The sequence below is a fragment of the Trachypithecus francoisi genome, unplaced genomic scaffold (assembly GCF_009764315.1).
Source record: "Trachypithecus francoisi isolate TF-2019V2 unplaced genomic scaffold, Tfra_2.0 Contig01461, whole genome shotgun sequence".
NCBI lineage: Eukaryota > Metazoa > Chordata > Mammalia > Primates > Cercopithecidae > Trachypithecus > Trachypithecus francoisi.
In genome coordinates this window covers 15,309,042-15,326,054 of record NW_022681433.1, presented here as the reverse complement: position 1 = coordinate 15,326,054, position 17,013 = coordinate 15,309,042, and the positions used below count along the sequence as shown (strand labels likewise).

At 53.8% G+C, this 17,013-nt stretch overlaps 1 protein-coding gene across 2 annotated transcripts; it reads right to left on the bottom strand.

The window, feature by feature from the left end:
* Window positions 1–200: 200 nt before the first annotated feature.
* On the bottom strand, window positions 201–8,581 carry CDX2 (caudal type homeobox 2). 2 transcript variants are annotated; one of them, XM_033236530.1, is made up of 3 exons: window positions 7,668–8,564; window positions 4,100–4,245; window positions 201–2,625 (listed from the first exon to the last, which is right to left on the bottom strand). In XM_033236530.1, exons 1-3 carry the CDS (start codon window positions 8,206–8,208, stop codon window positions 2,371–2,373), a joined length of 942 nt encoding a protein of 313 aa, XP_033092421.1. In that variant the 5' UTR covers window positions 8,209–8,564; the 3' UTR covers window positions 201–2,370. The 2 variants fall into 2 exon arrangements, with proteins under 2 accessions (XP_033092421.1, XP_033092423.1); XM_033236532.1 differs by having other exon boundaries at window positions 2,487–2,625; window positions 4,104–4,245; window positions 7,668–8,581.
* Between the last annotated feature and the right edge of the window lie 8,432 nt (window positions 8,582–17,013).

The window sequence follows — 17,013 nt, the reverse complement described above, 5'->3', positions numbered from 1 at the left end:
CCCGGGAGGCTTGCCAGGCGCTCGCAGCAGCGAGCCGGGTGCTTGCATGTCAGAGAGCAGCAGAGCTCCTTTCCCTGGCCCCGTACCCGCGTGCAAGGGGACCTAGCCCCGGGAAGGGGAAGAACTTGTAATCGCTTGCAGCGGGACAATGTCGACTTTTGAACCTCTAACCACTAAGCAAACAACCCATGTGCTCTTGCTCCACTGTCCAAACAGGGTTTATTGACAGGCGTTTCACGGCAACGCATAGCAACCACAGCGGCTAGGGGGCGGGCGTGTGGGCGCGGCCGGGGCGCGGGGAGACCTGCGGGGCACCGGGGCTCAGACTGGCCCTGACCCGGGACCCCTCGCCCAGCGGACCCGGACAAGACTTCCTCCTCTGCCCGGCACCCCCCAACCCCGCGCCCCACACTCCTGCGTCTGGTTTCGAAGCCAGGCGCCCGCAGGCCGGGCCACCGGAGTCGGTTTCCCAGTCCTGGAGCTGTATACGCCACCCGGAAGGGCCGCGGAATTGGAGAGGTGCTGCAGAGGGTCTGTACCTCTTGCTGTCTCCCGGCTCTGCTCATCCTCCCCAATTGCCTTTAAGGCGCCTCCGTGGGTGCGCTGATTAGGCTCTCGGATGTTGGTGGGAAGATCGAAACGAAGGGCTAAGCGCCCCTCGCCCAGGTCCTGCCCGGAACGGTCAGCTCGGTGGCCTCCAGGATCAAAAATCTCAAAGACTGCAACCCGGTCCCCAGTGGATCGGCTAGATAACAAGCAACTGTCACTAAAAAGCTCATTTTCTATTGGGTCTTGAAATCTTGTTTGTGGGGTGATTGGGTGGGAAGTGGGGCGCGGTCCGGGATAAGGAAACTTGCGAGGACAGAAGAAAGTGGAGGTAGAAAGGGCTCACAGAAATGCCCAGTGATTTACAGAAGACTAAATTCATGGAAGTGCTGTCTTGGGAAAGTAGGGGAAATTTTTTTAAAAATTTAATGCTCACGTTTAACTAGCTGGGTTGTGGGGTGTCCTTAGGAGGGAGTCGCTACAGAAGGGAACTGCCTGCGGTTTGCAAAAAATCCTCCATGTGGATTTGGTGAGATGCTACGAGGGGCCCTCTCACCCCCACCCCCTATAATTTCTGGCTGCTGGGAAGCAGCTGGCCATTCAGATGTGCATTTTGCCCAAAGGCACCCCCAGGAGAGCCACGCATTCCAAGGCTGGGCTCAGGCTTGGGGGCAGGGAAGGTCTCAGAACCTGCTCTTTCAGGCTGCTGATGGTCTGGGATAAAACGAGCCTGTCTAGATAATCTCCACTCCCTCTCCGAATTTTCCAAATCAGCTTGCAAGCAGAGAAGATATTTCATTTCTTTAAAAAATAGTTGCAGACAAAATCTGAAGATAAATACAGAATCTGAAATCTGGAAAGCTCGTTTATCTCTTTTTCTTTTTAGAAAAAATTCAACTGTGTTCAAATACTCCCCACTTCCCTTCACCATATCACTTCTTCCCCCCTGGATCCAGAAGGCCTTGAAAACTCTGGCTTGGATGTTACACAGACCAACAACCCAAACAGCAGCAACAACAACACAAACCCCCCAACCCCCTTCTTCATCAGCCCCAAGATTGTGAAAATGACAGGAAGTCCAGGCTGGCTCTGGCATTTATAGCACTGACATACATTCAGCCCAGAGAAGCTCTGGTGACAGGCTCTCTAAACAAGTCCCTGTTTGGGCCCCCTGGTCAGGCCTGGAGTCCAATAACCACCCCTCATACCACACCCTGTGCATACACCAGCCAAGCCTTTCCTGGTCTGGGAAGGGAAGAGAAAAAAGACGCAGGCCACCTGGGGGTTCTGCAGTCTTTGGTCAGTCCAGCTTTCTATCTTAGCTGCCTTTTTGGCTTCTGCAGTGTAAACCTTGCCTGCCCGGAGGCAGGAGGCCCAGCTGGACCTCCCAGGGCCATGGGCAGGGGCAGCAGCCATCTTGGCCTCAAACTTGCTGTTCCCCTAAGTCCCTCTCTCCCCTCAGCTCTAGCCAGAGGTGCAGCCTGCAGCTCTAGGAAGAGAAGAGCTGGGGAGGAGGCTGAAGGCCTCGTTGGTGTGGTCAGTCCAGGCAATGCTTCTGCCAGTACCGAATGAAGCCCAGTGGCAGCTCTCTGTCTCCTCAGTGGCAGAGCCGGATGGGAAAAAGTAAAAATCTGGGAGAGTATATTTCTTGAGGCCCCAAATCCCACTTGTCTTACTCCCGGCTCCCATTTTTCCTCTGAGAGCCAGGCGTGTAGGTCTACAGCTGTGGGTGGGAGGGGAGGGGTCTCTCCTGAGGAGTCTTGCGGAGTCCACGCTCCTCATGGCTCAGCCTGGAATTGCTCTGCTGCTGCAGACCCCTGTGGGTCACTGGGTGACTGTGGGGTTTAGCACCCCCCCAGTTGGCCCCAGAACCCCTGGAACAGAGCCAGGCACTGAGGCTTGCAGGGAAGACACCGGACTCAAGGGCTCCTGGACACTTCTCAGAGGACCTGGCTGAGGCTGGGGAGGCTGTGGTGGCAGCGGAGGTGGCTGCGGCGGCTGCTGCTGCTGTTGCTGCTGCAACTTCTTCTTGTTGATTTTCCTTTCCTTCGCTCTGCGGTTCTGAAACCAAATTTTAACCTAGAAATGGAAAGGTGGAGAAAAGCACATGGTGGTGAAGATGCCAGGGAAAAAAGGAATAGTACCCAGCAGTATCATCAACATCTTCCGCTCCAACTACAGAACTCCAAGTCCTTCTAGAAGCTTTCCTTGGGTGTCCCCGTAACAGCTCAGCCCTGGATCCGTTCTCAGGCCCAATTCAGCCTCATGGGGAAGAGTCTTCCTCCCTCCTTGCTCCCTGGGTTTGTTTTCAAAGCAACTTTTATCTACACATTTACTGGAAAAGTTTAAAGTCTCAGAACCAAGGAAAACAGAAACTGCAAGGCCCTTTCTACACAGCAAAGGGAGGCCAGTGCTGGGTGGTGTACTTCAAATGGCAACCTTTGACCCCTCAAGGCTAAACTAAAATGTAATTTTCCTCACCTTAGAGCTGAAAATGAGATTTAATTGTGTGGCTTCCTGGCTGTGAAGTTGGCCTGTTTTTCTAGATGATATAAATAAAGTGTTCATGAACCAAGTCTTGTCCCTCTAGTTTTTATGAGAGACTGAGTATTTTATTTAGTTTATTTTCTTAGGTACAGTGCTAGAAACAAAGAGAATAGGTCTTTAATATGTCTTTATAGACCCAAATGGAATTCTGGATTAAACTAATACCCCTGGCTTTTTTTCACACTTCCTATATCCCTCAAAAGAGAGAGAGAAAAAAATCAACAACATCAAAAAAAGAGGACTAAAGGTAGAAGGGGGCCTTTAAAAAAGTACTCCAGGGCCAGGCACAGTGGCTCACACCTGTAATCTCAGCACTTTGGGAGGCCAAGGCAGGTGGATCACCTGAGGCCGGGAGTTGGAGACCAGCCTGACCAACATGGAGAAACCCCATCTCTACTAAAAATACAAAATTAACCAGGTGTGGTGGTGCACGCCTGTAATCCCAGCTACTTGGGAGGCTGAGGCAGGAGAATTGCTTGAACCCGGGAGACAGAGGTTGCAGTGAGCCGAGATCACGCCATTGTACTTCAGCCTGGGCAACAAGAGCAAAACTACATCTTGGGGGGGAAAAAGTACTCTAGGCCAGGCATGGTGGTTCACACTTGTAATCTCAGTGCTTTAGGAGGTCAAGACAGGAGGATCACTTGGAGTTTGAGACCAACCCGGGTAAGACAGTGAGATCATCTCTGCAAAAAATTTAAACTTTAGCCAGTCATGGTGGCTCGAGCCTATAGTCCAAGCTACTCAGGTGACTGAGGCAGGAGGATCCCTTCAGCTCAGGAAGTCAGGGCTACAGTCAGCTATGATTGTACCACTACACTCCAGTCTGGACCACAAAGCAAGACTCCATCTCTATTTAAAAAAAAAAGTGCTCCAAAGACGAATGCTTGCATCCTCCTGCTTCGGTCTCTCCACAGATTTAGATGGCCCCTGCAGCCAGATTTTCTAACTCTCGTGGTCCTCTCCCAGGCAGTGGCCCACCTGGAGGGAGCTAGGTGGTCCCCACCTGCCTCTCAGAGAGCCCCAGCGTGGCAGCCAGCTCGGCTTTCCTCCGGATGGTGATGTAGCGGCTGTAGTGAAACTCCTTCTCCAGCTCCAGCCGCTGGTGGTCCGTGTACACCACTCGGTATTTGTCTTTCGTCCTGGTTTTCACTGTGGAGGAAGGAGAAGTGAGGGCTGAGAACTGCAAGGCAGCCCATCAGTCATGGGTAATGACAAACCTCCCTAACCCAGGGACATTTCTCTTCCTCCACCACCCCGGGGGGCCCGGGTTTGGCTGGTTCCTGCCAAGTCTGACAAGACCCCCCAGAGGGTCCTGTGGGGGGAGGGTGTGAGGCTAGTGGAGGCAACTAAACTAACCTTGGCATTAAGTGGTTTTTAAAAATTAAGAAAAGTGGAAACCTAATTCACACAGAAGATAACCACCCTTTCAGTAAACCAAATACAGTACTGACACATATTTGACACCAACGGAAAGGGGGCAGGGTGAAGTGGCCAGGATCCTGGAAACATCTAGATTTCCAGGTCTAACAGAGATGGAAGCCCACCCGTAAAACAGCTGTCCTTGTGGGCACATGTTGTAGAGGAGGTGTAGGGGTTACTACTTTGCTTTACTACAAGTGGAAAGCAGGGTACAGGAGCTGACAAGTCGCCAGAATCATCCCCCAGACACACCAGGCCCATCTGGTGGAATTCTGAGCTGGGCTCTGGCGGAGGGAACAGGCAGAACACCCCTCCGGCTAGGGACACTTTATACCTGCCCAAACCAGGTTTGGTGTTTGGTACTTTTTCTTTTTTGACCCTCCATTTATTCCTGCTGCAAACTCGGCCAGAGTCATCCTGACCAGTGATCTACGCTCATTGGATTGAGTCAACATATTAAATCTTAGATTGATTGTTTTACTGAAGGACCTTGACAAATAGTGTCCACAATGTTGGAGCAGGCCCGAGCCTGGCATCTCCACCAGGTCTGTCTTGGCTCAGCCCTTGGCAGAGCCCTGGCCAGAAGCTGTTCTCTCTGGCTCCGTCCCACTTTTGGGTCTTCTTGCAGCTGAACAGGTTCAATCTCCCAGTGCCCAGTCCCACAGAAAGATCTGAAGGGCCTGGGAGTTGCCTGGAGGTGTTTAATGTCCCGCAGGCTGACTTTGTTCAGGTAAAACCCTTTGCAAACCACAACAAAAGCGTCCTGGGAAGATACAGGCCTGATCAGAGGGAGCTCCCCCGAGCCGCTGAAAGGGGAACACAGCCGCAAACAATGCAGGACAAGGCGATCTTATCAAAGAAAAGCCCTTTCAATGCCTTAATAACAACCACATTCTGTTTGAATTACCACTACTGAGCAAATGGCGGCCCCGGCTTTCATCCCCCTCCCCACCAGGCGTATTAACATAAACACGGCCCTGCAGGCGCATTTGAATGGCCCGACCCTGCGCCTGCCATGAAAGTAAAGAAAGTAAAGGGAACTAACGCGACTTTCTAGGCGGTGGACGCTCGGACACGCGTGACCGCCTCAAACCCACTCCAGGCTGCCATTGGTACTCGCCCCTTTTTACAGATGAGGAAATGGAGAATCAGACCAGGTCACGCAGATAGCATCAGGCGAGGTTGGCACCGGAGTCTGACTGGAGCCACAGAGGACACCCCCGGAGCTGGGGCTCAGGGCAGTTCCCTCAGCCGAACACCCCAGGAGGGAGACTCGCCTGGAAGTACCTCGGAGCGACCCTTGCTCGGGTGCTGCCCCTTCAGTGTCCCGGACGGACCGGGTAACGCGATGAGCAGACCCTGTGCGCTCTTCAGCCCGCGCCCCACACCCCCTGGGAACCTAGGAGCGGGGCTGTGGAGGGGTGGGATAAGAGGGACTTGTCAGAATTCATTATTGACTGCGAAAGTCACCACCCTCTTTCCGGGCCCTAAAAGAGACAATGGCAGGGCTGGGAAGGTGTATATCAAAGCAGGCCGGGCCGCGTCCCCCCATCCACCCTTTGACAGATGACGCTCCGCAGAGGAGCCTGGCTCCGGCCGGCGGGCTGCGGCCACCCCACATTAACATCACAAGGGCACCCGGCGCCGACTGCGGCCTTGCCACCTCCGCGCGGGACTTCACATCTGCTGACCTCGCGGCCTGGGCTCTGGCGACTTCCCTCCCGCCCCCTTCCCGGCCCTCACCCCGCGGCCACTCTCCCGGGACACGCAGAGGTCTTCCTTAGGGCATGCGCGACCTCCGCCACCGCTCCCCAGACATGTGCTGTAGAAAGTGGGTCTTTGGGAGCCGGGATCTGGGAGCCCCTGCCAGGAGGAAGGCGCCTCCTCTTGGAGAAGGGACCAAACCAAAGCTCTGCAGCCCACCCGAAGCTGATCTGTGGCCTTCTCCCCGGACGGCCGCATTCCCACCAGGACTCTCCCTAGCATGTGCACAGTGACGCAGAAACCAATGCCCAGAGGCACCCCCAAAGGGCGCTTTGATTTATACTAGCTGTAATTGGCTATACACTTCTGCAAAGTGCCCATAACCAGCGTGCCTGCCCAATTGGGGCAGCAAGGAGCGAAGCAAGAAAAGCGGAAGCGCTGAGGACGGTGGAAAGACTCCATGAAATAAAGGGGGTCCTCAACTAGGACTCTCCCCACCGCACTTCCTTGACACCTCTAGGCACACTCGAACACCAGAAGGGGCAGACCTGGAGTCAATGAGCCCCACAGTCCGGCAAACCTAGGATCTTTTTCAGATGCACACACACTCACAGACATCCCTGACACCCTTTCAAGGAAGCTGTGAGAGAAATGACCCCTACCTGGAGCGGCGGCTTAATTCCCACCAGGGTTTCCTCCCCGTCTCCCTGCTCTCTCCGCAGAAGACTGCCCCTCGGTTTCTTGCCCCTAGCCCTCCAGCTTTTGCTTGAAATGACCCCTTCACAGGTCAGAGGTTCAGAGACGGGGCGCGCCCCTGTCGCCTTAGCAGCTGGGACCAGCACCTTCTTCCGAGCGACAGCAGCTCTACTTGGTCTGTCTGCTCGCTGTACCTTGAATTGGCCCGAATGGCCAAACACTGTCCCACGCACAGCCTAGCCGTCCCCCAACATCCCCCCACCCCCCTCCAGGTCAGTTCTCTTATTAGATGGCTCAGATGGGGAAAGAGAGAGTGGAAAGAAATGGCCTAGATCTAGCCCAAGAAGGTTCGAGCCTCCCTCTCTCCTCGGCGGCCAGGAGCCAGGCAAGGAATGCATGCGGCAGCAAGTGGGGGAGGATGCGATTCTGCCCGCGTCCAGCAGTGCTCACGCCGACATTCCCTAGAGCTTCCCGAAGGTGTCCTGGGGTTGCGAATGAGGAGCTATTGAAAAGAGGACGCCTGAACACGGTGTTGTGAGACTCATAATATTCATTCCCAGGCTCAGTAGGTCAGAGAAGCCCCGAGGGGCCAGAGGCCCCCGAATTTGTCCCCGGACCGTGTCCCTCCTGGCGCGGAGCTCCCAGACAGCCCGGGACTCCCCTGTGCGTAACGGACGGGCGGACGCGCAGCAGCCAGTGGTTCGGGCCGCGCCTTCCCAAGCGCGGTCCGGCAGGGCGCAGCCTCGGCTTACCTTGGCTGCCGAGGGACTGCTGCGTCGGCTTCCGCATCCACTCGCACAGGTTCCGCCGCTGGCCGCCGGGGGACAGCTGCTCGGCAGCAGCGGTGGCGGCGGGCCCAGGAGGGACGGGGTTGAGCGTTTGCAGCAACCCAGAAGCGCAGGAAGGCGCGGCGGCTGGGTGGTGCGGGTGGTGATGAGCGTGGTGGTGCGGGTGGTAGTCAGCGGGGCTGCTGTAGCCCATGGTGGCGGCCGGGGAGCCCCCGTTGAGGCCGTGAGCCACGGCGTTGGCGGCGGCCGCGGCGCCTCCGGGCGCGTAGCCATTCCAGTCCTCCCGGAGTGGGGCGCCGTACGCTGCCGGCCAAGACGGCCCTGGGGACTGCGCGCTGTCCAAGTTCGCCGCCGCTGCAGCCGCGGCCGCCACGTGGTAACCGCCGTAGTCCGGGTATTGCGGGGGGCTGACGAAGTTCTGCGGCGTCAGGTTGAGGCCGCCAGAGTGGCGTACGGAGCTAGGGTACATGCTCACGTCCTTGTCCAGGAGGTAGCTCACGTACATGGTGGCGAGGGCCCGGGAGCAGACTTCACCATGCTGCCTGCGGACGGACGCTGGAGGCTGCCGGGGGGCACGAAGGGAAAGGGGCGAGGGGGCTCGAGGAGCGGCGGGTGGCTGCGCCCCAGCCTGCGGTGCTCCGCTGGCTCCTCGCGGCGCTTCTGCCTCCGAGGCGGTCCCTCCCTCTGACCTGCCTCCTCCCTCCCTCTCTTTCTTCCTTCTTTCCTCCCACCTCCTTCCCACTAGGTTGCAGAGGCGGGGAAGACCCGCCACAGGCTGGCGTGCGGAGCCCCAGGCCGGCGGCCTTCGTGATTAACGAGTGTTTACAAGACTCTATTAGTAATGACACAGACACCAATGGTTGGAGACGTCGAGGCGCAGCGCGCACTCAACGCACAACCCCCTGAAACATAATTTGCATTTTAAAAGATAAAGGGGGGGAGGTTCGTGAGAGGGCAGCGACCTGATCACAGCTAAATATTCAAACCTTTATTGTTAAGAGCTTCCTCCTTCCAACCTGGTGCACTTTAACCTCCAATCACAGGTTCAAAGAATGAAATCAAGAGACTTACAAAAGACAGGGGAAGAGAAAAGGCTATCTTGGTGGGAATCTGAGCTTGGAGACAGGAGCAGTGGTTGTTTATGCATTTTCAGGGAAGGGGGCGGTCAAGAAACTCCTTCTGTCCCAAAGAGAAAAGAAAAGAGAAGCCATTGCTTTGATGAGAACGTTTCTGACCAACCTCGTAGGTGACAAGCAGAGAGCCCTAAGAGATGGGCCATTCTTCCCGCCCTGTGCTTCTGGCCCGAACGACTGCAGCCCTAAACAACTGTCACCTCCAATCAGTTATTTTCTTGACCAAGGAAATTACTCGCCCTCCGTACAAGATAAATTATGATCCTAGATTCAGGCTGCATCTCTGACTTCATCTTACGTTTGAGATTTGATTTAAAGTGATTTATTGATAAACGTTTACATTCGAGAATCAAAAGTTTTAAACTACAAAAGTAATGGGCATGTGGTAGAAGTTAGGCTAGTGGTTATTGGCGTGCATAACTGGAGGCGAACTAGGGGATCGTTGGTAACGCTATTTCTTAGGCTGCTGGTTACATGGAGTGTCAGTTTATGAAAATTCATTGAGCTACACTTGTATGTTTCTTATACTTGAATAAGTGGTTAACAATGAAGGAAAAGAGAATTTCTGCTAATACTTACTTAGGTATTTATGTGTCTTACATCATACCTATATCTTTAAAACTATTTGTCCTTTACAAAGTTAAACACTCTCCGAAGAAATTTATTTTTCATCTCCAGGAGATCACAAAGCAACTCAGGGCCGTTATTAACGATTGTTAATGAAAAGCTCTGAGTTGAGAAAGGATCTTTCTCGGTTTGGGAAGCGCTGAGGCCAAGGGGCCTAGGGCTGGAAGCGGCCGCCTTGGGGACCGGAGCCGCGCAGCCGGGGATCGGGAGCTACCCCGACAGGAGCGCGGAGGCGGCGAGATTCGGCTCGCGCGCGCGCCCAGCTCGGTTTCAGCAACCGCGTGGAGTGGGCCTGCGGCCGCCGTTCACCTCCTATACCAGCCTTTGACAGCGCTGCCAGATTCGGGAATGAGGATCACTGCGGCGAGGCCCGGGGGGCTGGGCAGCCTGACTCGGTGGCTTTGAGCGCTCTCAGAACCCGCGGGCGCTAGCGGCACTTCTGGAGACCTGCACTTGTCTGTTATTGTCAAGGGTTTCCCTCGGATATTTGTCATCATCGCCTTCATCCTATCATTTCTGGGGTGCTCTCCAGTGTCCTTTATCTCCCTTGAGCCTCACATCCCCCTAGGATCTAGAACAAAACCTAGGAGGTGTTTTTATCCTCCCCATTTTACAGGTGACAACCAGCAAGTTGCCTCTGCAGACACACCTGAAAGCGATCAGAACTAACCTAGGGCTGCGGGATGCCCTGTTTTTTGGTTCCTCCCACCCTTCGTGTTTGTAAGGAAGAAAGCTAAAAATGAGGGTGGTGGGGTACTCAGGGGCCAAGGAGTTGTGCACTCAAGAGGTGGGAGACCGAGCTGGTCTTCCTGGGGGACTTCCAGGGCCTGGCCTGGACAGCCGAGTGTCATCGGACTTTCAGAGAAATAAAACCGGAAGTAAATTGCAAACCCCGTTACAAAACCCAAATCATTGAGAGAAGGGCAGTAGGGGAGGTCCGCAGACCTGATGGGGCAGGAATGTGGGAGGTTAAGTGGTGGGCACTTAGAACTTTTGATCTAGCAAACATCTTCCTCCTCTTCCTGGAGACACAATTCCCCTTTCCATCCCCCACATTCCCCCCTTCCCAGGCCTGAGCTCTGGAAGCCGAGGCTGAGGCTCCAGCCTATGTCTTCGGAATGTGGGCATTCTTTGAAACAATCGCTTTATTAGGGACAGCCATTCCCTCCGCCCTGCGGTGGCTGCTTCCTGCGTTTTTATGGCCCAGGCTGCCGGCCTCTGGCTAATTGTCCCCGTTTTCCAGCTGTGTCTCTGTGCTGTGCCCTGAAGATATGGCTCTGGCCTGCTCATCCAACTGCTTTGGGAGTGGGCAGGGCTGCTGTGATCCCTCAGGTCAAGCCAGGCCTCATAGCAGGCCAAGCCACAGGGAAGCCTGAGGCTCACTTGGAGTGCTCCAGCCATGGAAAGGAAATCATTGTGAAAATGAACATTTCCCTCATTGCAAAAATGGGTCTCCTTAGCAATGGCATGGCACAGCTGTGGTCCCAGGGTCTAGACTGTTCGGTGAGGGGAAAGGAGCTGGTAAATGATGTCCTTGGACAAGCTTCTCAGAATGTAAGCATCCCGGTACATCCAGCTTGCTCTCAGCCAGGAGAGGGCCCAGCTGGGTCCCTGAAAAGGCAGGGTTGTGGGAACAGTCAGAGAAGGTAGAAGGTGGCTGACAAAACTCTAGGAGCCTGGGCATCTTTGCCTTTAGAGAGTCCTGGCCCCTAGCAGCTTGGTGTCCCATGACTGGCCTCTGGAGAGCAGTTTGGTGCCCCATGACTGGCTGTGCTCAGGGGCAGCCTCTCCAGCCTCTCCAGCTTCTAAGCGCAGGCCTGTGTCCCTGGGAGGAAGCAGAAGCCGCCACATCAGGGCTCCGTGCAGGGCTGTCTTAGTCCTAGGCCCCAGGTGCTTGGCAGCTTTCTTAGGAGCCTTTTGGCCTGCACTGAGCAGCCCGCAGGAAGGGACGGGGGTGGTCATTCCTTACCCCCTGATGCCAGAGGTGCCCTTCCACCCTGTAAGTCCTGCTGCTGGACCAGAGAAGCCTGCGGCAACTCACCCTGGGAGAGGCAAACTTGTTTGGGAAGCTCGGGCCTGCGGTTGGCCTGGGGCTGAAACTGCAACTCCACAAAGCCAGAGTTAGAGTTGACATCTAAGGCAGAAAAGGGCGGTGGAAAAAAGAGACCCTGGTAAATGAAGCAACAGTAAAACTGCAGGAGTGGCCACGATCAGGTTATCAAAAGGACGCCTCTGTTACTGACAGTATAGAGGCCATTCCACATTCTTCAGAAAGGGACCAGGCACGCAGGATCCTGGCTGGTGGCAAGGGCAGGGGCCACAAAGGGGGTGGGAAGCAGGAGGCTGCTGGAAGGGCGGGCTGCCCCTCCGGGCAGATGAAACATTCCTTAAATCCAGACATCATTGACACAGTTCCCTCCCTGCTCAAAGGTCCTAGTATTTGCTCTGACTAAGGGGACCCTGCTCTGCCTGATAATTGTGGCTCCTGGAAATTGGGGAGTCCAGTGACTAACATAGCCCAGTTAGGGCAGGCCATCTCTACCCACCTTAGCATGTAAGTTGATTTTCTGAATCTTTTTTAGATCAAGAAAATTGTCCAGCCAGGCACAGGGGCTCACACCTGTAATCCCAGCACTTTAGGAGGCTGAGGCAGAAGGATCACTTGAGCCCAGGAAAGCGAGACCTTATATCTATAAAAAAAATTTTAAAAATTAGCTGGGTGTGGTGATGTGCACCTGTAGCCTCAGCTTCTTGGGAGGCTGAGGTTGGAGGATGGCTTGAGCCCAGGAGTTCGAGGTTATAGTGAGTTATGGTTGTGCCACTGCACTGTAGCCTGGGTGACAGAGGGAGACCCTGTCTGTAAAAATTTTTTTTTAATTCGAAAAAAGGACAATAAAATTATCCAAATAATGTAGTCTTCTATACCTTGCACAGGAAACTCTTACCTTGCATTGACCTGAATTCCAGGGATAATTAAGGAGTGAAAAGGAAGAGAATGTCAGCTGACAAAATTATTCAGCTTGGCCATCTATACGGCTGTGGAAAAACAGCTCAATCTCTACTCAATTCGGAGTTTAGGGAGTCTTTCAGCCATTGCACTCAATCAGCCATCTACTCACACAAAGAAAGGCTCAGTAATGGTTAGTTTGACCCCAACAACCCTGTCTTGCCCTGCCACAGCCCACTCAGCTAACATCTCTGGGAAGGAAATCAATGACACTGTCCTTTCAGTAGGGCCTCCCCGGAGTCTGCCACCTGTCCAGCCCTATCAGGCCACAATGGATCCCAATATGTCCACCCTGAACAGCAGGGAGGGACCGCAGCTGCCCACAGCCACCCAGGTTTCATTCACAGCAGCAGATGTGTCCTTGCCCAGTGGAGTGAAGCAAGTCTTCTTCCCAAGCAAACTGGGTGTCTGGCCCTCTCTACCTGAGGAAAGGCTTCTGAATTAATGGGAGGTCGTGTGGGCTAACATGTTACCACTCAGGGACCAGGCTGCAGGCGAATGCGATGAGAAAAGCCAGCTGTTTTACATTTGTTGTGAACAGACCGCCAAGCTTTCTGATCCAAGGCAAGGAACACCTTTTTTTTTTTTTTTTTTTTTTTAATTTATGCTTCTCTATCCAAAATATATTCTCACATCCAAGAGATCAAGGAAAATTAAGAGCCTCAGGAGAAAGCGTAATATTTGGGTACAGAAATCTGGTTTGATACATTGCGTAAAAGTTAGGCAAATAAATAGTCGTTGCCCATTTTCTTCCTTTCTTCTGAAACTAGGGCCTGTGGACACTGTTTGGGTATTGTATAACACATTCTGTGTGGTGGGTGAGGACAGAGGATGATTTAAATCCACAAGAGGGGGGGACTTGGAGGTCTCAAAGATTGGTGTCCCTACTGGGAACCAGGACTTCCAACCCAAAGGAAACCTCTTGATGCTAGGAGCCCAGGCTTCCCAGGCAGCACCAGCCAACTGTTACCACGTGGCTTTGGAGTGGAGAGCTTTCAATGAACATTTGTTCACTCACCATTGTCTCGTGCCTGGAATGACCTTTGTTTGCCACATGAAAATATGTTCCTAGGAAGTCCTACAGGGTAAGTTTTATGTGGCTAAGGGAAGGAGCTTAAATAAGGCTCTGCTCTTCTTGAGTTACTGGGCCCATTGGCTAGCTGCATTCCCTGGAGTGGAGCCAGGGGTCTTAAAGTCTGTTTAACCTTTCCATTTTACAAAGGTGAACCCAAGGCCCAGAGAGGTTAGATGATTTTTCCCAAGTTGCACAGCTAGCTGTTCAAGTCCCTTAAAGTAAGTGAGCTACAGTATGTGCGTTCTTTGCAACCCACAGTGATCTGTATAGATGTTTATTATTACTACAGCTGCTGGTGCCACCTGGAAACATTGCACCCCAACTGCAAATCCAACTAGCACGAGTTAGAGACTCCCATTTTCCCAATCCCACCCCCCCACACCAAACAGTACCAGAACAATCAGGTTCTGCTATTGCTACAGTTCTGACCACGCTCCACGCCCTATGTCTTTCACAGGCACCCCATAACTGTGGTTTATTCATTTATTGCATGAATTTTCCATAAATTCCATCCCAGATTTTTCTCCAGTTGACAAAGATGGTATCCATCTACTTTTGTCTCACAGTAAATACTTCCTTAGAAGAACTCCTCTTGGGCCAGGCACTGTGGCTCACACCTGTAATCCCAGCACTTTGGGAGGCTGAGGCGGGTGGATCACGAGGTCAGGAGTTCGAGACCTACCTGGCCAACACGGTGAAACCCCCGTCTCTACTAAAAATACAAAAATTAGCTGGGAGTGGAGGTGCACGCCTGTAATTCCAGCTACTTGGGAGGCTGAGGCAGGAGAATCACTTGAAGCCAGGAGGCGGAGTTGGCGGTGAATGGAGATCTCACCATTGCACTCCAGCCTGAGTGACAGGGTGAGATTCCGTCTCAGAACAAGAAGAAAGAAGAAGAAGAAGAAGGAGGAGGAGGAGGAGGAGGAGGAGGAGGAGGAGAGCTCCTCTCTATTTTTGAGTCAGAACTGATATCCTGTGGCTAATCTCTAGAAATGTGTCATATTTAAAATGGGTAAAGATTATGTATAAAATTTATGTTGCCCTTTTCCCTTTCCTTCCTTCCAATTTTAGTGTCCGTAGACATCTTTTGGGCTCACAGACCAAAATGCCTAACTTTCCGGGTTAATAAAGAGGAGGCCCCATTCCGTGTCCCAGTTAAGTTACACAGGTGAGTGACAAGCCCAGGTCAGTTCCTGAGTTGTTATCCGGAGCTTCGCTCTTCCGTCCCTTTACTAGGAGCGTTCTCCTGCCGGGGCTTGGACATTTCCAAGGGAAGTGAAAATCCGCAAAGCTGCCCCCACTTCGTAAGGGACTGTGCCTGGAGGGTCGTCGATTTACAGAAATTGAAATCAGCTCCTTGCCTTCCAACTCTTCTTGGCCTTGCCACCGTGATTGGTTTTGTTTTCTTTGTGTTTTTAACGAATTAGTAAGTAAAATATTAGTTGTTCACCCTGAAATCTGTCCTAACCACTTCCATACCCCCTGAAGCTCGCTGGGTGCGCCCCGAGCTGTCCCTTCCCTGAGCAGCAGGGCCTAGAGTTAATGGGTGATGATTGCTGCACAAGCTGGGGTCCATGCGGCCGGGGCTCCTCTCCCGCCTCGGGCGCACAAGAGGCCAGAAAGCGGAAAGTGGCTCTGCCAGGCCAAGGCATGTCGTTATTTGAGCCAAGAGCAAGCTGCCGGAGAGAACTGCCCTGCCAGGCCGCCACAGGTGACTTGCCCACGTGAGCCACGGCCTCTGCGCAGAGCTCCTCCCGAAGGGGAGAAGCAGAGCCACCCGCGGGTTTGGTCCGGGCTCTTCCCAGCCCGGCGCCCACGTCCCGCGTCCTGCGCTCGCCTTCGCGGCTGCTTATGCTCAGGTGTTCCGGAAGGGGCGCCGCGCAGCTACAGCACCTTCTAAAGGGACAGACTCAGCATCTGCCCCCATCTGCATCCCTTCCCGCAGGAATAAACCATTTTCCGGACAAGCTTTGAACTGTTGAAATGTAACTGTGTAATTGGAGACAACGGGGTCGTCTCTGGGAGGTTCTGAGCTCATCTACTCTCATGCGGGGAACTCAGCCCTGGTGGGATCTGTGCATCTCACATGAGCTCCTTTACATAAAGAGCACAGACTCTGCATTTGGGGCCTGGTTTATCTAAGCTTGGGGTTTACCCCCAGGCTTGGGACAGGGTTCCTGACTACAGTGGGTTATTCTGAGTCTTAGGCCCCGCCTGTGGTATTTGGATCCTGGGTCAGAAAATCCTCTTCACCAAGCAGCAAGTTAATGTGTATGTCAGGAAATCCCCAGGTTATCCTGGCTAGAGAGAGGCAGGTGTCTGGCCCAGGCCTAGCACCCCACCATTGCTACAGGGTCCCAAAGAATAGGAGCGAGCCATGGAAATTTCTTCATGGTGTGCACCCGGTTCTCCTACACCCAGAGAAGGTGTCTAGCTACAAGACCCGGGACGCTGGTAGCACAGCCCGCTTTCCTGGCAGCTGCCCCACTACCAGCTTCTCTTTCCTTCAGCCTTACCACAGCAGGAAACACTGTGAGATGGAAACGGGAAAAGGGCTTCCTTGCCTAAAATTCCTAGTGCTCCAGGAATGATTTATTTCTCTGGAAAATCAGCCCCAGAACCAAGGGTGCAGCCACACAGCTCTTATATGGAAAGGTGTCCTTGCTGCTGGTGTTGCTGCTGCTGCTGCTGTTGCTAACCCTGGACACGGTTGGTGACTAATGGAAGCTCTTGTCTTCAAAAGGGCCACCTCTGGCCTTCGCCTGTTACCTTGTCTTTGCTGGGGAGACCATGGGTGTTTCGTTTCTCCTCTGCCAATAGAAGCCTAAGTAGTATTTGTTGGGGCTTTTTACACCTTCCGCGTGTGGGGGGTGGGGGTGGGAGTGTCGGCGGGTGGTAGAATGTGGTGGGCTCCTCCGCAGGATGCTAATGTACTTTCCCCCAGTGGACAGTCTGGCTGCCCAGCCTAATGGGGTCTGAAACTCCAGGGCTGACAAGCAAAGATTTCTATGGGCACTTCCCTCCGTTTACTCGACACTGCAATCTCGCTTCATTCTGGGGTCCAAATACCCAGCGCTGCTCAATGAGTGTCATTATTTTAATAATTGATGGGTTTCCGGGGGCAGTCGAGCCAACTCCCAAAGGCCGACTTCCGGGAGAGATCTTCAGGCCCGTCCGGCATGGACGCCCCCCGGTCCCCTGCCTTTTAGGAGCGATGGCTGCAGCTATTCCGTCCGTCCCCACAGGGCGCCTTCCCAACGCCAGCCCTTCGGAGGGCTCTCCCCGGCCCATCGCCTCCCTCCCGCGGCTTCCTCAGCTCCCCAGGCCGGACCGAGGCCAGCGTTTGACTTTCCTGGCTCCCAGTCTGCTCCCCTAGTGCCCAAGAGCGAGAACACCGCTTCCGCTCACATGTAAAGGTCGGGTGCAGCAAATGAAGTGGGAAAAGAGAAAAACAGACAAACCGCTGTA

Coding starts and splice junctions, on each gene's coding strand:
- CDX2 (XM_033236530.1), bottom strand. CDS start 8,208: ATGTACGTGAGCTACCTCCTGGACAAGGACGTGAGCATGTACCCTAGC. Junction 4,246..7,667: donor GCAGTCCCTCGGCAGCCAAG/GTAAGCCGAGGC, acceptor CTTCCTCCACAG/TGAAAACCAGGACGAAAGAC. Junction 2,626..4,099: donor TGGGGCTCTCTGAGAGGCAG/GTGGGGACCACC, acceptor TTCCATTTCTAG/GTTAAAATTTGGTTTCAGAA.